This window comes from Cannabis sativa, chromosome 4 (genome assembly GCF_029168945.1).
Source record: "Cannabis sativa cultivar Pink pepper isolate KNU-18-1 chromosome 4, ASM2916894v1, whole genome shotgun sequence".
NCBI lineage: Eukaryota > Viridiplantae > Streptophyta > Magnoliopsida > Rosales > Cannabaceae > Cannabis > Cannabis sativa.
In genome coordinates, this window is record NC_083604.1 from 8,428,486 (window position 1) to 8,445,817 (window position 17,332).

Below are 17,332 nucleotides of genomic sequence, written 5' to 3' on the forward strand. Positions count from 1 at the left end.
TTTTTAAGTATTGGAACATCAATTTTTAATTTATTTTTGGATTAACTTAAGAACATATTTAAATCATCAAGCTTTCTTAAACATTAATATATTGCATTCGGTATTCACTTTTAATTGAAAACATTATAAAATATAATATTTAGATACACATAATAATAATCTCACCTAATAACTAATAATATTTTTTCTTTAATTTTTAATTATAACACTTTCAACTAACATAGAAAAAAACTAGCATAAAATTTAATATACGTGCCTTGCACGTAGCTTTTTGCTAGTATAAAGATATATATAAAAGAGGATTATAGTTATTTCTATTAAAAAAAACCAAAATGAATGCCATGATTTTTTCTTTTTTTTGATAAATTTACATGAAGTACCTAAAATCAAACTTTGTTTATATTTTTACAGAAATTTTTTTTTAAAAGAAAAATAACATTATTTTCATGTTACTTTTATGTAACAATAATGTAAAAATAAAGTTAATTTTTTTTTTTTTTTAAAAAAAAAAGAACATTCCATATTTTTACAAATAATATATTTTATTTTTGGTAAAATATTTTTGTAAAGCATTGCATTGCATTTATTTGAACAGCCTAAACAGAAAATAACTTGATAATTTTTTTCTTCACCGAAACAGTAAAGTGACTGAGTTAAGTAGTTAGTAGTACAGTAGGTATGTGTAATTGGAGAAACAAAGGTGAGAATAATATGAAGAAAGTGACCTAAGCAAGAATCTAATCAAACTTACACTGTTACAAACAAACAATCATTTATTATTAACCAATTATGAACACACCCCATCCTCCATTCTCTGACCACGTGAAAAAGAGCCAGAACCCCACATCTCCATCCTCATCCTCATCATAATTAAACTGTTCTGTTCTGTTCTGACATCCCCCAGTTCATCTCCACCGTCCACGTGTCACCATCTCAACACATATACCAGCACCTAGTATCCGTTAAAAAGGACAACAACACCAACAACTATCACTACTATTCTCTCTCGTTTTCCAATTGTAAAATAAAAGGAGCAGAGTCATATATAGTACTACTATTATTTTCTTCTCTGAAAAACTCAGTACCCTTTTCCGAGATCCCGTTCTTGAACGAGTTGAGTGAGTCAAACCGCGAGTTTAAATGCAATATGTAATTTGATATTAATTAAATTATATCAACACACGTGGACTGAGTATAAAAGACTAAGACAGTGCTACTAATATTCATTATTCACTATATTTTATACCATCAATTCATGCGTTACTTTAATTTTATTATATTATTATATACTTTTAACTTATATTATTACTGCCATGTGTTTGCCTTGGTTGGTTCAAGTTTCAACCATATAATATGTCTTTGTTTTTAGTATGTAAACAGTGGATCTGAGCTTCATCTTTCTACTATCTAAACTCAGGTAAGTCTCAAACTTCAATGCGCCTTTTAATCTCATTATTTCTTCTTTATCATTACTATTAATCAAGCTCAGAAACACCCACTTGGCAGTTTTTTCTGTATTTGCATTAATATTACTATTTGGTTCACTTACTGTTTGTGAAAATGCTGATTACATCATTTTCACTTTGAAGATTAATTTTTTTTTGTTTTTGGATAAATCCCAGATGGGTCCCTTTTGTTGCAGCACTAGAGCCGGAAGTTTCAGATATCTCTGTGGGTTTCTGTGAAGTAACATTAATACTTGTTTGTTTGATTATATACAAACACACACACACATTTGACTATTAAAAAGGCATACCATATGTTTGATATAATTTACTAAGTACTATTATCATCATCATTTTATGCTGCTGCTGTTGCTGCTGAGTTTTATTTCTATGGCTATCTTTTGAGCTCATTTTATAGCTGTTTTGCTTCTTTTTATCTATAAGGGGTAGCAACTGCTGAGTCTTTGTTGAGAAATTTCAACTTGAAGCAGTTCTTGTCTCACAGATCTAAAGCTCATTTTTTTTGGTGTGAGTGAAAATTAAGAGGCAGAGAGATAGAAAGTTATAGTCTTTGCTTTAAGGGTAAAATGAGATCTATAGAGGATAAGGGGTGCTACAACCATGGACAAGTGCAAGAGAATATATCAAGCAGTAGTGGTTTAGGCTTTGAGTTTCACAAAGGGAATAATGGAAGTAATAATCGTATGTCTCACCACCATGGCCACCACCATCGTACAGCCTTAGGCAAATCAACACCTTCTAAATGGGATGATGCACAAAAATGGCTTGTTGGGTTGTCAAGAGGAGTAGAGAAAAACCAGTCCACCAAAACCAAACCCAGAAACTCAAATGCAGATGATTTGAGACTTATAGCCCCTGTACCACAAAAGGAACAAGGAAACTCTAGTGGTGATGAAGAAGAAGAAGATGAAGATGAAAGAGTACAAAAAGAGGTACATGATTGTGCTAGTTCTGTTAAAATGACTCAATATGATGTTGAGACAACAAAGAAGGTAGATGGTAACTATGAGTCAGTATGGAGAGTTAACAAGCCTGTGGAAAACTCAACTGCAATAGTCAGATCAGTATGTGTTAGGGACATGGGCACTGAGATGACTCCCATTGCTAGTCAAGAGCCTTCAAGAACTGCTACTCCTCTAAGAGCCACTACTCCTGTGGTAAGAAGCCCAATATCTTCAGGCTCTTCTACTCCAGCAAGGTGTCAGCATCGGCTGCCACCTACTATGGAAGGCCAACAAACGTTTCCATTGTCTTCAGATGGCAGAGGTGAGGCCAACCCTTCTTCTGGCAGAGGAAATGGTTCCACCAGAAGGTATGTAGAAGAAGCAAATGAGTGCAGAAATAAGGTTGATCCTAACCAAAATTTAGATGAGGGTGGGAAGGTGAATCCATTAGAAACCAGAGCAGTGGCTTGGGATGAGGCTGAGAGGGCCAAATACATGGCAAGGTAACTTACTGATGTCATTATCCACTTTATCTTCAAATATGTTAAAGGGTATCAATTATCAGCTGGTGGTAATGGAGAACTTTTTTGTGTTTATAATGTTTGTACTTTGTAGGTATAAGCGTGAAGAGGTGAAGATCCAAGCATGGGAGAATCACGAGAAGAGGAAAGCTGAAATGGAAATGAGAAAGATGGAAGTAAGTTTTCTCTGGATCCATATTTATTCATCTCAACACACTGTTATTCTTTTCTACTTTTCTTCAATAGTTTCCTTACTGGTTATTCTCTTTTCTTTGGGAAAACGACTAAGAGAACTAAGCTGTATAATGTACATGCATTGTTCTTCATATCTAATATAAGTCTTGTCCCTTTAGTTGGGATCATCAATTGAATGGAACAGTTTTTTTTTGTAGTGGGATGCAATTATTGTCTTCAGATAGTTTTGATTTAAGTGGTCCAATCCTAGTTTTATCAATTTGGATATTGGTGGGTGGCTAGCTACTAAGGCATTTGATAAGCATAATTGTTCAGCTTTCTAAGTGCAAGTTTGGGTACTTTTTTTTTTGTTTCAGGTTAAGGCTGAGAGAATGAAAGCCCGGGCAGAAGAAAGGCTGGCAAACAAGATTGCATCCACTAGAAGAATAGCCGAAGAAAAACGTGCAAATGCAGAGGCAGAACTGAATGAGAAAGCTGTTAGAACTTCAGAAAGAGCAGATTACATTAGAAGAACTGGTCACTTGCCTTCTTCATTCTCTTTCAAGTTACCTTCCCTTTGCTGGTAGGTAGCTAGAGATGTCAATGGGGCGGATTTCGGGGTGGGGAGAAAACTTCCCCATCCCATTTAATACCGAGCATAACCGCCCCGACCCCTTTAATACGTGGAAAAACCGCTCCCATGGGGTAGATTGCCAAGCCTGCTACTGGTAGCAAATCCATCAATGGATTATGGAAGCTTGTTTTTCCAACTCTTTTTTAATTATACATATCGAAGCATGTTATTTTTTCTGAAATATGTCATAAAAATGTTACATTCTGTAGTAAAGTTCTTGTGTTTTAAGTTCAATATTGAATCAACTTACTGTGATTGATTATGAAGATTACTTCTGTTTTCATTGTTTTTATCTATTTAGCTTGAAATTGAATTAGTAAGCTGGTGCCTGATTAGCCTGCTTTGTATAAGGGATTTGAATATTTTGGTCTTTTGAGTATAAAGTAATTAACACTTTATACATAGTTGAAGGCAGCCAAAGAATATTCATTATGCTGACATTGCTTAAGGTTTTAACTTTTAATGTTTATCTATATATTAAAAAAATAATAACTAAAAAGAAGAACTAATATTCTTTGATAAAAAACTTGGAACTTTCAATGAAAATTCTTTAGTCTTGAATGCAGAAAGCAGTCTTACAAATGCAGCAACTTTTATCAACAAATAACATTGACAAGCATTAATTAAGTGTTAGTTTCTTTTGAAAATGAAAAGAGAATATTTTGCTGCAATATTCTATAATCTAGATTTTTTCTTATGACATCGTTGCACAATTATAGTTTCCTAATTGTTGTGATCATACATCTTTAATAGCATATTTGTACTAGTATTTTTTGATATTTCATTTAAGGTAAAATGTGAAAGCTAACCATTTTTCTAATCTCGCATTGTGTTCATACAGGGTGTGTTTGAAATAAGGTTGTTCATACAATTCACAGTTTGTTGTTCCAAACTCTAATCAATCTGGACTAAACTATTTAATACCTAATTAAATAAATCTAACGTTAATAGTTAGTCAATCTGGATTGTTTATAATTTTCTAATTTGGTCACGGTTTTAGAATTTTTGACAATAGTTCAAACTAAACCACCTCATTTTTTATATATACGTATGTTATCCGTGTTTTCCCATGAACCATCACGTGGTATTTACATACAACAACATTGGGACCAAATATCACTACGGTTGACTCGAGAACGGTCTGTGGGCCCTGACCCATCTAGCATCACCTGGGAAGGGTATACCCGAGATCCACACTAATGGCTTGGGCCCGAGTACAATAAAATGTCGCTAAGGACAAAAATGCAAATGTTAAGCCTCAGGCCCAGGAGAGTGGAATCTACATTAAGGTGCTCACAAGAAGACAATGTGCCTGACGTTGTTAAATTTTTTTATATTATATAATATTTAGATTAAATAATTAAGTTATACATAATTAAGTGTGACAAAGTATTAATTTTGTCAAATTGTAACATACATTATGGAGTTACAAAATGTGTAGAATGATCACAAAATAGGAGTTGCAAATCTTTTAAATTGATGATCACTTGAATATGTAACTCTCATCTCTTTTTCACTCTTAAATTAGTAAAAGATGTTACTAATTGTTTATGAATGTGAATGAATGATAGCGCTATTAAAAATATAGTTGTTAAGGACTTAATTTATTCATTTATATGGTGTATAAATGGTTCAAAATCAAGTAGAAGTGATTTGGAACACTTTAGAGAAGAATTGGCTAAGTTGAAACAATGGTGACTAGTAACTAGTTACTGTTTTTTTCAGCACACAAGCACAAACGTTTGTGAGTCTTTCTAATATTCCAAAACTCCTCAAAATCACCCATTTAATACTATAAATGCCCAATTTATAATTGATAACATCCAAGGGCTTTATGGTGGTCATTCATGTTCATATGGGAGTGAAAAACTCTATAAATAGAGGCCATATTGTTCACTTGTTAGAGAAGTAGTTGAAATCATTTGTTGTGGTTAGAACCTTGTGAGGATATGCTCATCCTTAGACACTAGGCTGAGCATATGAGGCTTGATAAATCCTTAAGAGCATTTCTAGAGTTTCCTTAAATGTCCATATGAGGGAGGAAATGACTTTTAGGACAAAGGTTCTTGAGCCTTGGTCAAGCTTTGTGTGTGTTATTATTATTCTTCTTCTCTAGCTTTCTTGTAATCTTGATGAAATACTTCTATTTTTATTTTGAGTATTTTGATTGTAATCCTCACATTCTCTCTTGTAATGAGAACTTTTCCAACAGACGTCATGTCTCTTTCCTTGCTCTAGGATGGTGAAGGAGACAGTAGATCCTAACTGAACCTTGCCCAAGGAATCCATCTAGACGAACCTGGGCACTCATGATCCCGGGTGGAATTCGAAGAGTTTAAAGGTGGCTAATATTGTCTTCCCAGTTGGTATCCTACGTGGAATCTCTCTGAAGGAATCCCACCAAATTCGAATAATGTCTCCTTTGTCTTGTATGAGGAAAGAGCTTAGATAAAAGGTAAGATCACCCTAGGGATTGAAACAGCCACAACTCTGACACAACCATTTTTCCATGCAGAATAGGGACCACGTGCAGCCTAACACATTGACTCCAAACAATACTATCAATAGTGTTCCACACTTACCAAACATAACATTTGGCTTCTTCTTGAGGCCTAATAAACATTCAAATATAATCACTCCATTAGTGGGCTTACAAACTAAAGAAAAACTGTTGGGATTTTATGCTCTAATTAAAATTTATTTTAATATAATCAGATTTACTAATTAATAAAAGATCAGAAATCATTTTATGTTGCATGGTTCACATGATTTCTTTCATGATTATATGTTTAATGTATAAATTCTATTAAATCCAGAACATATAGTTATTCATGATTATAGTGTTGTCAAGACAGTGGAATATAATCATGATTATATGTTTCAAAGTTTAAGTCTCATGATTTGTCAGTACACTGGATTTACACTAACATGATAATCAACGATAAAGTTTACTTACACCTTGGAGAAGTGTTGTGTCCTTTTTAGGGCATTGGAATATACATCGGACTGGACCGATATTGACAATTGGATAAGATATCATAAACTTACCGTTATATCTTTCTAAGTCAATATGACTTTGTTGTTCTTAGTGTTGGAAATTATTTTACCAGTATCTAGATTTACTAACAAGTATGTTGGATTAACAACCTAATATGAATTCTAAAACAATGAAAATAAACACATATAAAGTTAGAAAACCTTACAGTGGGTGCAGCGGAATAATACGACTCCTTCCGTTCAGATCTTTAGCCCTTGATTCCTTTCTGTAGCAGAGCATCACCAAGATCTGAACCTGGATCTTCTTTTCTCCTTCTTTGATGCAGAAATTCCATAGTCTTCCATACTATGATTGAGATACCACTTGATGTGTGTGGGCACTACTCATCTCACAAGGATTTCGAATTTTCTCTCTCTTTTCTCTCTTAATTTCATGGCTGATAGCATACAAGAGAAGAGACACAAATGTTGCTTTATATAGGGAGAAGGGAGAGCACAACTTTCCAAATAAAACAGTTTTCTCTTTTACTGTGTAATTGATTAACTGCCTTATTTAGTGTGATCCACCACTTTCCTATTATAGCTAGGCTTTGATTAGCAATTACATGACAATTAAAAAATAAAAATAATAATTGGGAAACACAAAGGGAGTGCTCGGCCATAGAGGGAATATGGGCCTCACTTGGATTTTGCAGTTTCCTCAATTTTATTTCAATTTCTCCAAAAATGTCATTTTTCCAATTCTAATCATTTAAATGCCAAAACTAATTATTTAATAACTAAAATAGATTATTAAATAATATTGTCATTTAAAATAATTATTAATTAGACATACAAAGTCTCTTAATTAATAATTAAACCTAGAAACCCTTTTCTTTACGATTTCATCCTTAAACTGTGAGAATTCATAAAGTAGACATAGTCTAACTTTTAGAATTATAATTGATTAATTAAAATCAATTAACTGAGTCTTACAAGCAGTATGGCCTCAACTAGTATGGGGACCATGGGTCTATATAACCGAGCTTCCAATAAGTCGAACCGAATTTACCAAGTAAATTCCCTAACTTATTAATTCCTCATTGAATCCACACTTAGAACTTGGAATTGCACTCTCAGTCATATAGAAACGCTCTATATGTTCCACGATATAGACACGTCATCAGTTATCCATTGTTATAACCCTAATGTGATCAATGATCCTCTATATAGATGATTTACACTGTAAGGGGATTAAATTACCGTAACACCCTACAATGTATTTTATCCTTAAAACACTTAACCCTGTATAAATGATATTTCACCTAAGTGAAATGAGATCTCCACCATTTATCTTCGTTTGGTTAAGCTCGAAGGAAATCATCCTTTACTTCTATTTGCCAAATAGAAGTTATAGATTCCATATTTATGTTAGCGCTCCCCCACTCAATTGTATTACCGTGTTCCCAAAATGTACGTATTACCCTGATACAAAACTGGGCTTAACTAACAAATCAAAGAACACGAATAATACTCTTGAAATTGAGCCTAACCATATCAGGATTTCGATCATGTGATCTAGGATCAACTTATGATATTGAATTGAATAGATATTTACGGTAAGTTTCAAAATCTAATTCAAAGTTCAATATCGGTCCATTCCAATGTATACTCCATACATCCGATACTGGTAAACTTTGCCAATGTCCTGGAAAGGGCATAACACTTTTCCAAGGTGTAAGAATACCTATCGCTGATTATACCATGTCAGTCTAAATCCAGTGTTCTGACAAATCAGGGAATCTACTTTTGAACATATAATAAAGATTATATTCCACTGTGCTGACAACACTATAATCTTTAACCAACTCATATGTTCTGGACTTAAAAAGAATTCATACATTATATACACATATAATCATGAAATAAATCATGTGAACCATGCAACATAAAATGTTATTTCTGATCTTTATTAATAAGTAAATCTGATTATATTGAAATGAGTTTTATTTAGGGCATAAAACCCAACACTTAGGTCAATAGATCTTAATCCTGAGATGGTTAGGTTCTGGCTTAAATATATTAATGCTCTATGAGTTGTTCGTTAAAGCTGACCAATTAGATTGGCTTAATATTTACATCTTAGGAACATGGTAGTATAATTGAGTGGGAGCGCAAAAAAAAAAAAAAAAGTGGGAGCGCTAATCATAGATATGGAATATATAGCTTCTATAACTTCTAGAAGTGAAACGATGATTTCCTTCAAGCTTGGCTTAATGCGATAAATGATTGAGGGCTCATTTCAAAAATTATATTAGTTTACTAAAATATTATTTACAACTAGCTAAGTATTTTAAGGATAAAATACATTGAAATGTAGAGCGGTAAATTTGTCTCTACTGGATGTAGATCATCTATAGAGGATCTTTGATTATTTGGATTATAACAATGGATAATTAATAGCGTATCTATATCTTTGAACATATAAAGCATTTTATATAATTAAGAGTACAATTTCTGAATCTATAGTGGAGTCAGGAAGAATTAATTGAACCCTAGCATTTGCAAGAATTACATTGTCAAACTTAAATCAAATCTCACTCAATTCGTAATATATTAATAAACATTACCAGGAAAGGAGATGAATGAAATCCGCTTCGGGCGAAAAAGGCAGCTAATCTACCAGGAGGCCTTCTTGATCCCATTCAACATGCCCTTGTTAGCCAAGTCAGGGAAAATGAGACGAGACATGCGAAAGGCGGCATAGACCCCCCGAGCGCGGCCTGTGAAGACGCCGTCGCCGCTAACGGGATAAGAAACTAAGAGAAATAGGAGAGAGAGAGAGAGAGTCGTGATTGGGACAGAGAGAGGGCAGGCAATGGTGCGTCGATGACCGAGAGAAAGTTGTTAATGGTGTTCGGGATGGAGAGGGAGTGGCATTTTGAGGGGGTTGGTGCGGCTGTCTTTTGGGTTTCGAAATTGGGGGGGGGGGGGCTCTGCTAGGGTTTCGAAATGGGCAGAGGGAAAGAGGCAAATGAAATCTTATTTGTGAAAATTGGGTTTTTTAAAAGTTAAACCTTTTGGCTTCGGTGGATAACCGTGGAAAATGTATTAACCTCATTTTTTAACCGAGCAAAAATAATTGACCTTACTTTTTCATTGAAGCAAAATGTAATAGATAATTTTTAAAAATTGCACTTTTTTCCTCAGTTCTTCTTTTAGCGTCGGGGAATGAGCTGATGCTAATTGGTATTTTTTAGCTTCAGTTATACTTTGAAGCATAAAATCTCTGCCTATTTTTTACTTTGGTCAACCATTTTGGTGTGACGCGTTGACCGACGCAAATAAGGCTTTTTGTAGTAGTGCCAATATTATTTTTCTTCTTACAGTGAGTAGCACATTGGTGAAAGTAGGATGAATTTTTATCACCAAACTTGAGCCAAAAATTCTTTGCACGAGACGACTAATACTTTTCATCTTTATACAAAAGAACATCCTACTCCTTTTTTGTCTTGTCATAAGCAGGCCTGAAATCAAGATTAGAATAAAAAACCTCTACCTGGTTCATCTTAATCTAAATTGCTTCACATGTTCGTTTAAACATCTTCCCATTCCACTCATTCAACGCACCCGTAACACCACGAATTTTGCTTTGAACACCTGAAATATAGATGGAAACCAAAGCCTCCCAATAAATAACAACAATGCCACGACACTAAGATACATCTGCCCAAGCCATCTTAAAATGAAAATGACTTTTCTGTCTTGGCCTTCTTCGATTATCACAAGCACAAAGGATATAAGTCATATGATCTATGGTCTGAATCCCAAAGCTTCAAATGAGAGACATAAGAATTAGGAAACATAGAATGCTAACTACTGTTACAATGCATACAATCATGTCGTTCTTGTAAGAATGAACCATCCTTGTGCTTATTACACCAAGTGAAACGTGCACCCTCAAATCCCATATCATCAAGATCACATTTAGAAAATAGCATTACGAAACCCATCCATAAGACTTTGAGCACACAAAGAACCCCAACACTTCTCATGAGAAAAGAGAGTCTCATTAAAATTACCACCACCTAACCAAGGGCCCGAATAGCCATCGACCAAACATTCAAAAAGATACCAAAACTGTTGTCGTAAGCTTGCATCTGGTTGCCCATAAAGACCAGTATACCGCCACCAAAAATCAAAATGAGAACAAACCAGAACATCAATATGGCTACGAGAATACCCCTTAAGAATCACATCCACATTACTACTCCAAAAAAGACACAACCCACCACTCATCCCCACTTTCTCTACTACCAACTTGCCAACAAAACCCAGTCGAACATGACTTCAAGTATTGAGTGAGTCACAAAAGTCTCAGACAAGAAAATATTATATGGCAAGAACTCCTTGATAAGGGAATGGAGTATTTGAACGTTTGGTCATCCCAAGACCTTGGACGTTCTAAGCCAAGCAATTCATAATGCTCGGTGGCTCTAATCCACAGGGTCCACCAAATCAGAAGTAACCACAACATCTTTTCCAGCCACAACATGTAAAAGAGAATACATTACCACACTTATTGGAATGTCACACCTACCATCAAAATCAACAACATCTACCCAAACCTCATGTAAATTAGTAGGAGCCAAAATAAGCGATAAACAATCATCTTTCAAGTCACGCTTAATAACCTTTTTAGGACTCTTAGAATAAACTTTGAGCACTCCATATTTATCTTGAAAAGAAACTTCTTTGTAATTATTTTTGATTGCCTATGAAGAAATGGATGTAACCCTATGCATGACATGCATGAGAGTCACGTGAGAAGAACCCACACCATCCATCACCACGTCAGACCTCAACCTAAGGACCTTCGAATTAGCCACAACACTCACCCCGATAACACCATCCTCCTTTTAGCCCCTAAATCAACATATGCCAGTCTAGTTTTTGATGCAAAATGAGTGTTAGAATTCCCACTGCCAGGTAATAAATAACCGTTATCAATGGGTCTACTCAAAGTGTGAACATTAGCACTATTTTTAGAAACAGAATCAACACCTCTCCCATTACAAGGCAAGTATAAATTTGTGGTTTCCAAAATAGAAGAAGAAATTATTATCAATAACAACAACCACACTTGACACGGGATGCCAGTTAACTGTATCACCAACCATGACACACTTTCCTTTTGTAGAATTTGACACCGGAGATGGCTTGAATCCCGACGCACCACCGCCAGCAACCCTACCCCTGGTCGAGAGACAACTGTCGGGCTAGCTCGACTTCCCCACATGCACCACATCACCAGACGAAGACACCCAAAAATCGCATCCACGAGACTTTTTAGAAATTGGGCCAGTTATCTTTTCGGGATACAGAACCCGAATCCAAACCCCATATTTCAATTGATCTTTGCTGCCAATAGACTTCGAGTTCAATAGGCAGTTCTTGATCGGGTGGCCTAAGATTCCACAAAAATAACATAAATCCGAGAGTCTATTATACTGAATTGACTTATGAATCAAAGACTTATTTAGCGCCAAACAATGTGTAATCACACGTGCTAGAGGTTTCCGAATATCAACACTCACGCGAACCTTCATGAACTCACCATGGCACATTCCATTCGGACCACATAACACCTCTAACACCTCACCAATCGTCTTTCCCAACTAAAAACCCCACGACTTATTCATACAACACACTGTCACCTTATGAATTAGATCCAAAATGGAGCAAAATAAAAGGCCATCTCAGTCGGATCCAGTACGTCATCAGGTTCTTTAAGCGTAAGTAGGCAATGCTCAAAGACCTAAGGACCACCCTCAAGTACCCGCTTACGATCCATAATTTGAATCAAATCAAAGCGAAACAAATGCATTCTTTCCCCATGCTTTAACCGTAAAGGACCCCTAGATTCTCCAAAAAGCAATTCACAACATAGATCAAATCATTATGATCGATAGAACGCGTCTACCACATCATAATCATCATCGACCTCATGCCATCGTATTATAAAACGCTACAAGATCGTTGTCGTTCATGGTGCCCATAACACCGCTGTCTCAACCAACCAAAAATCGGAGACATAAAAATGAAAAGAAACAACACAAGAGATAGAAACGGGACACGACCACAAACCCTAGTCTAGTCCATAGTTTTTAATTGGTTATTAGTATTTTTTTAAAAATAATTTGTTATTATTTGTATATATTTTTGTTTTAGAATGAATAATATATATTTTATTGAATATGTTGAGTCACCACAAATCACATGGTAGCTAGGCCTATGGTGTATTGACACACAATGGGTGGGAGTCTTTCCACTCATGCTATAAATAAAAATAATGTTAAAAAAATAGAGAGACCCGTCAACTGGCCAAGGCCAAACCCAAAACCAACCCAATCCAATCCATCTCGTTATCGCAAACCCTTGTTTCCTTTTTCTTCTCTCTGACTTCGATTGAGTGCTCTCTCTCTCGCGACTCTTCTCCATCGAAACGGCGCTCGCCGCCTCTACTCTCTCCGGTAAGCGCTATCAATAACACTCTCTCTACAGTTCTATCTCGCATGGCAACCCCAGAATTGTCCATCGGTTTCTAGGAATTCTCTCGTCGTTGTTCTGTTTCCCCATTTCTAGGTTTTCGGTTTCTTTCTTCTTCTTTAATTTGATCGGGGAGCTTCTGAAGCTGCGTGTTACTTTTTCTTGCGGTCTAGTCTGTATTATTTGATGTTTTTTGCTTTATTTTTTCATCTTGTACTGATTTGGATCTGAGATTTTTGGATTCGTGCTGCTATATTTTTTGATTTAAAATTGGGGATTTTTTTTTCTTTTCTTGTGGGTTTCTAATTGGGGTTTAGGGTTTGAGCTTGGTGTTTTACCTATCGAATTTCGTTGCGGATTGGATTTTTCTGCATATTTGGAACTTTGAAATTTAGTTATATATTCATGGCGGCCGGCAGACATGGAGGTTATCGCGACAACGAGTTTAGAGAACGGGAGTCGAATTTTGAATTGTCCAGGCGGGATTTCACTACTGCTAAGGAAGATTATGAGCGCATTAGAAATGGTAGCCGTGATAATGAAAGGGGTAGAGTTCGGGATGCAAGGGATAAGATTAGGGCTAGGCAGAAAGATGGTAAAGAGAGGGAAGGAGTAAATGGTGAGCGTCGATTATCTTCAAGCAGGAGTGATTCAGGCAGTAGTGGGGGTGTTGGTGATGGTGATGGTCGCCGGGGGCCCAAGCGATGTGGGTTCTCTGTTAAGGCTGTGGATAGAGAACCGGGTGAATTGTCAAGTGAGAGTGGGTCCGATGAGGCCATTGAATCAGAATCTCTTGTTAAAGATACTGAAGCTCTGAAGATGGAAAATGGGTCGAGGTCTTCGGTAGAGCGGAAAAGGAAGTTTTCACCTATAATATGGGATAGAGATGACAAATTAACTAATTCTACAAAAAGTAGGACGTCAACAGCAGTTCCAGCACTACCTCCTCCACCCCCCCTGCCTAAGGTATTTCGGCAGTCTGTTATTCCTGATGGAAGTGTACAAATTTCTCCAATTAAACACAGTCATAATGAGGATCTACAGTCTTCCTCACCAGTGGACCAGTTGGAAGCACCTGAGACAGATGGGTGTGCTGTGACTGAGTCACCGGATGAGCCATCTTCTATGTTGGTGAAGCAACAATTGGAAAATGATCAAGAAACAGAGCAACACGAGGATGAAGATTATGTACCCACCAGAAATATATCATCATCCAGATGGGCAGCAGGAAATAGCTCTCCTGGTGATGAAGGTGAAATTCTGGATGAGGAAGAAATACCAAAAAGAAGAAAAATGCCTGGTCCAGAGTCATCGGGAACCAGTATACGCAATAAGTCGTTAACTCCTGAGCTTGGGGAGTTTAAGAGAGATGACTCTGAAATAGGAGGCAGGTCATCTGAATCAGATGAACGGGGTGCTCATGCTCGGTCTTCTATTGGGGATGACTACCCCGATAATGATGCAGAGAAGGGTGATTCCATGGAGGTTGACGATGAGAATCGTCAGAGTAATATTAATTATAGTCATTCTGATACAGATTCTGAGGATGATAGTGATTCTCTCGAGGCACCTGAAACCCCAGCTCCTCCTCAAAGAAGTGTAAATATGCTTCAGGGCTGCAGAAGTGTTGATGAGTTTGAGAGACTAAATAAGATAGACGAAGGCACTTATGGTGTGGTATACAGGGCCAAGGATAAGAAATCAGGGGAAGTTGTAGCTTTGAAGAAGGTAAAGATGGAGAAGGAGAGAGAAGGTTTTCCTTTGACTTCTCTTAGGGAAATTAACATTCTTCTTTCTTTCCATCATCCATCAATTGTAGATGTTAAAGAAGTGGTGGTGGGGAATAACCTAGATAGCATCTTTATGGTGATGGAGTACATGGAACATGATCTGAAGGCACTCATGGAGTCGATGAAGCAACCATTTAGTCAGAGTGAAGTTAAATGCCTTATGCTTCAATTGTTGGAAGGCATAAAGTATCTTCATGATAATTGGGTGCTTCATCGGGATCTGAAGACATCGAATTTGCTTTTGAATAATCGGGGTGAGTTGAAGATATGTGATTTTGGGTTGTCACGTCAATATGGAAGCCCGTTGAAGCCATATACTCATTTGGTCGTAACTCTTTGGTACAGGTGAGCTGCAATTGCACATATTTCTTCCGTTTTTATCCCTTAAATATTATTTTATTTCTAAATTTAAGTTCGGATAGTGGGCAAGGAGTTTGATTTCATTTCATCACATTTTTCCACTTCGGGGCTTTAGCTTTAATTGTGGATGTTTTTCCCTCTCAAAGATTCTTTTTTTTCTTTCTAATCTTTTCCTAAATCCTTCTCTTTGCCATGTCTTGTTAGTAAATTGTCAACTGTTCATGTTTCTCTATATTTAGTGCATTATTTTAAGAGAGGGATCTTTTTAGTAAGCTTTGTTCTGGGCCCTATAGTTTTTACAGTAGTACTTTAGTTTCTAATAATTTTTCCGAAAAAGATTAGCTTGTTTATGTTTTAATTTTATTGATTTTTAGGGCACCTGAACTTCTATTAGGAGCAAAACAATATTCAACAGCTATAGACATGTGGTCATTGGGTTGTATCATGGCTGAACTATTGTCAAAGGAACCATTATTTAATGGGAAAACTGAGTTTGATCAACTTGACAAGGTATACTTTAGTAGTAGGTGTTGGTATCATTTTCTTCCAACTTTTCACATTCTAATAATGTGATTTATTCCCTGATTTTATTATGATTGCAGATTTTCAGAATTCTAGGGACACCAAATGAGACAATATGGCCAGGATATTCTAAGTTGCCGGGTGTCAAGGTCAATTTTGTCAAGCATCAGTAAGTATCATTTATTTTCTGAATTTTCCCCCCCTTAACTGTGACACTGAGGTGTTCTTATTGTTGCTGCTGTTTTCCCAGGCTTCCAGCTTTGGGTGATTCTGACTTGGCTAACTACCCTCCATTGGTGGAACTGTGTCTTTCTCACTTCTATGTATGTCTTAATCTATGATATTTTGTTTCAGGTATAATCTGTTGCGTAAGAAATTCCCACCAACATCATTTACTGGATCTCCAGTTCTTTCTGATTCTGGATTTGACTTGTTGAACAAACTTCTGACATACGATCCTGATAGGGTAATTTACTTTGCTTATCTTTATTTGATTTGATTTCAGTGGTACTGTAGTTACTTACAGGTTTTTAATTTTATTGCAGCGAATTACAGCTGAAGCTGCTTTGAATCATGAGTGGTTTCGTGAAGTTCCTCTTCCCAAATCAAAAGAGTTCATGCCTACCTTTCCAGCTCAACATGCACAAGACAGGTATTTTGATACGTACCATTACCAACTTTTATTGTACAAGTTCTAGCCTGCCATCAATTTTCCTAAGCAATTCGTCTTTCATGATGTAACTAGGCGTGTGCGAAGAATAATGAAGAGTCCAGATCCTTTAGAAGAGCAGCGTAGAAAAGAGTTGCAGCAGGGGGAATTAGGAGCTGGTGGCGTGTTTGGTTAGGAGACACTGGTCACAAGGATACAAGTACTGCACATCTATTGTTTACAACTCTGACAAATTGTCTATGGTTGAGGTGAGACATGCCTAGAGAGGAAGTTGCAAAGATTGTAACTTAGAAAATCATTCGTGCTGTTTTTTAGCAGGCACTTCGAGAAGATTTGGGTGGGAGATATGTTTCTTTGACTATTCTCAATTCTCAACCAGATTGTTGCAGGTTAACTCTTTTTTAATTTCAGCTTTTGTCATCATATGAAAGTGCATCGCTGGCACTACTTCACTTGAGGGGTGTGGCATATTTGCCTTTTTAAAAAAAGGGATATTAAGTACTGCTGAATCTTGTGTATGTAACATAATTTCATTGGTACATTGTAACAATTTTATTCAGATTTGGTTTTGAATATTAGCCTCAGTTATATTAGAACATATTTAATATTCATATTGTGTTTGCAAGAGGCGGTTGATACTTGGTGTGATCTGAAGAAGTGGAGGAGACGTTCTTCGCTTTACATTGCGACGATTTTGACAGTAACAATAATACCGTGAAAGGTAAT

General features: G+C 36.2%; 2 protein-coding genes across 3 annotated transcripts; both read left to right on the forward strand.

Moving 5' to 3' along the window:
- Positions 1 to 997: 997 nt before the first annotated feature.
- LOC115715096 (remorin 4.1) lies at positions 998 to 4,020 on the forward strand. The gene is made up of 4 exons (XM_030643896.2): positions 998 to 1,417; positions 1,623 to 2,913; positions 3,026 to 3,107; positions 3,483 to 4,020. Exons 2-4 carry the CDS (start codon positions 2,033 to 2,035, stop codon positions 3,690 to 3,692), a joined length of 1,173 nt encoding a protein of 390 aa, XP_030499756.2. The 5' UTR covers positions 998 to 1,417; positions 1,623 to 2,032; the 3' UTR covers positions 3,693 to 4,020.
- An 8,972-nt stretch (positions 4,021 to 12,992) lies between these two features.
- On the forward strand, positions 12,993 to 17,217 carry LOC115713963 (cyclin-dependent kinase G-2). 2 transcript variants are annotated; one of them, XM_030642459.2, is made up of 6 exons: positions 12,993 to 15,399; positions 15,789 to 15,924; positions 16,017 to 16,105; positions 16,291 to 16,402; positions 16,482 to 16,588; positions 16,682 to 17,217. In XM_030642459.2, exons 1-6 carry the CDS (start codon positions 13,670 to 13,672, stop codon positions 16,779 to 16,781), a joined length of 2,274 nt encoding a protein of 757 aa, XP_030498319.1. In that variant the 5' UTR covers positions 12,993 to 13,669; the 3' UTR covers positions 16,782 to 17,217. The 2 variants fall into 2 exon arrangements, with proteins under 2 accessions (XP_030498319.1, XP_030498320.1); XM_030642460.2 differs by lacking the exon at positions 16,682 to 17,217 and adding an exon at positions 16,187 to 16,200 and having other exon boundaries at positions 13,055 to 15,399; positions 16,482 to 16,594.
- Positions 17,218 to 17,332: the final 115 nt, after the last annotated feature.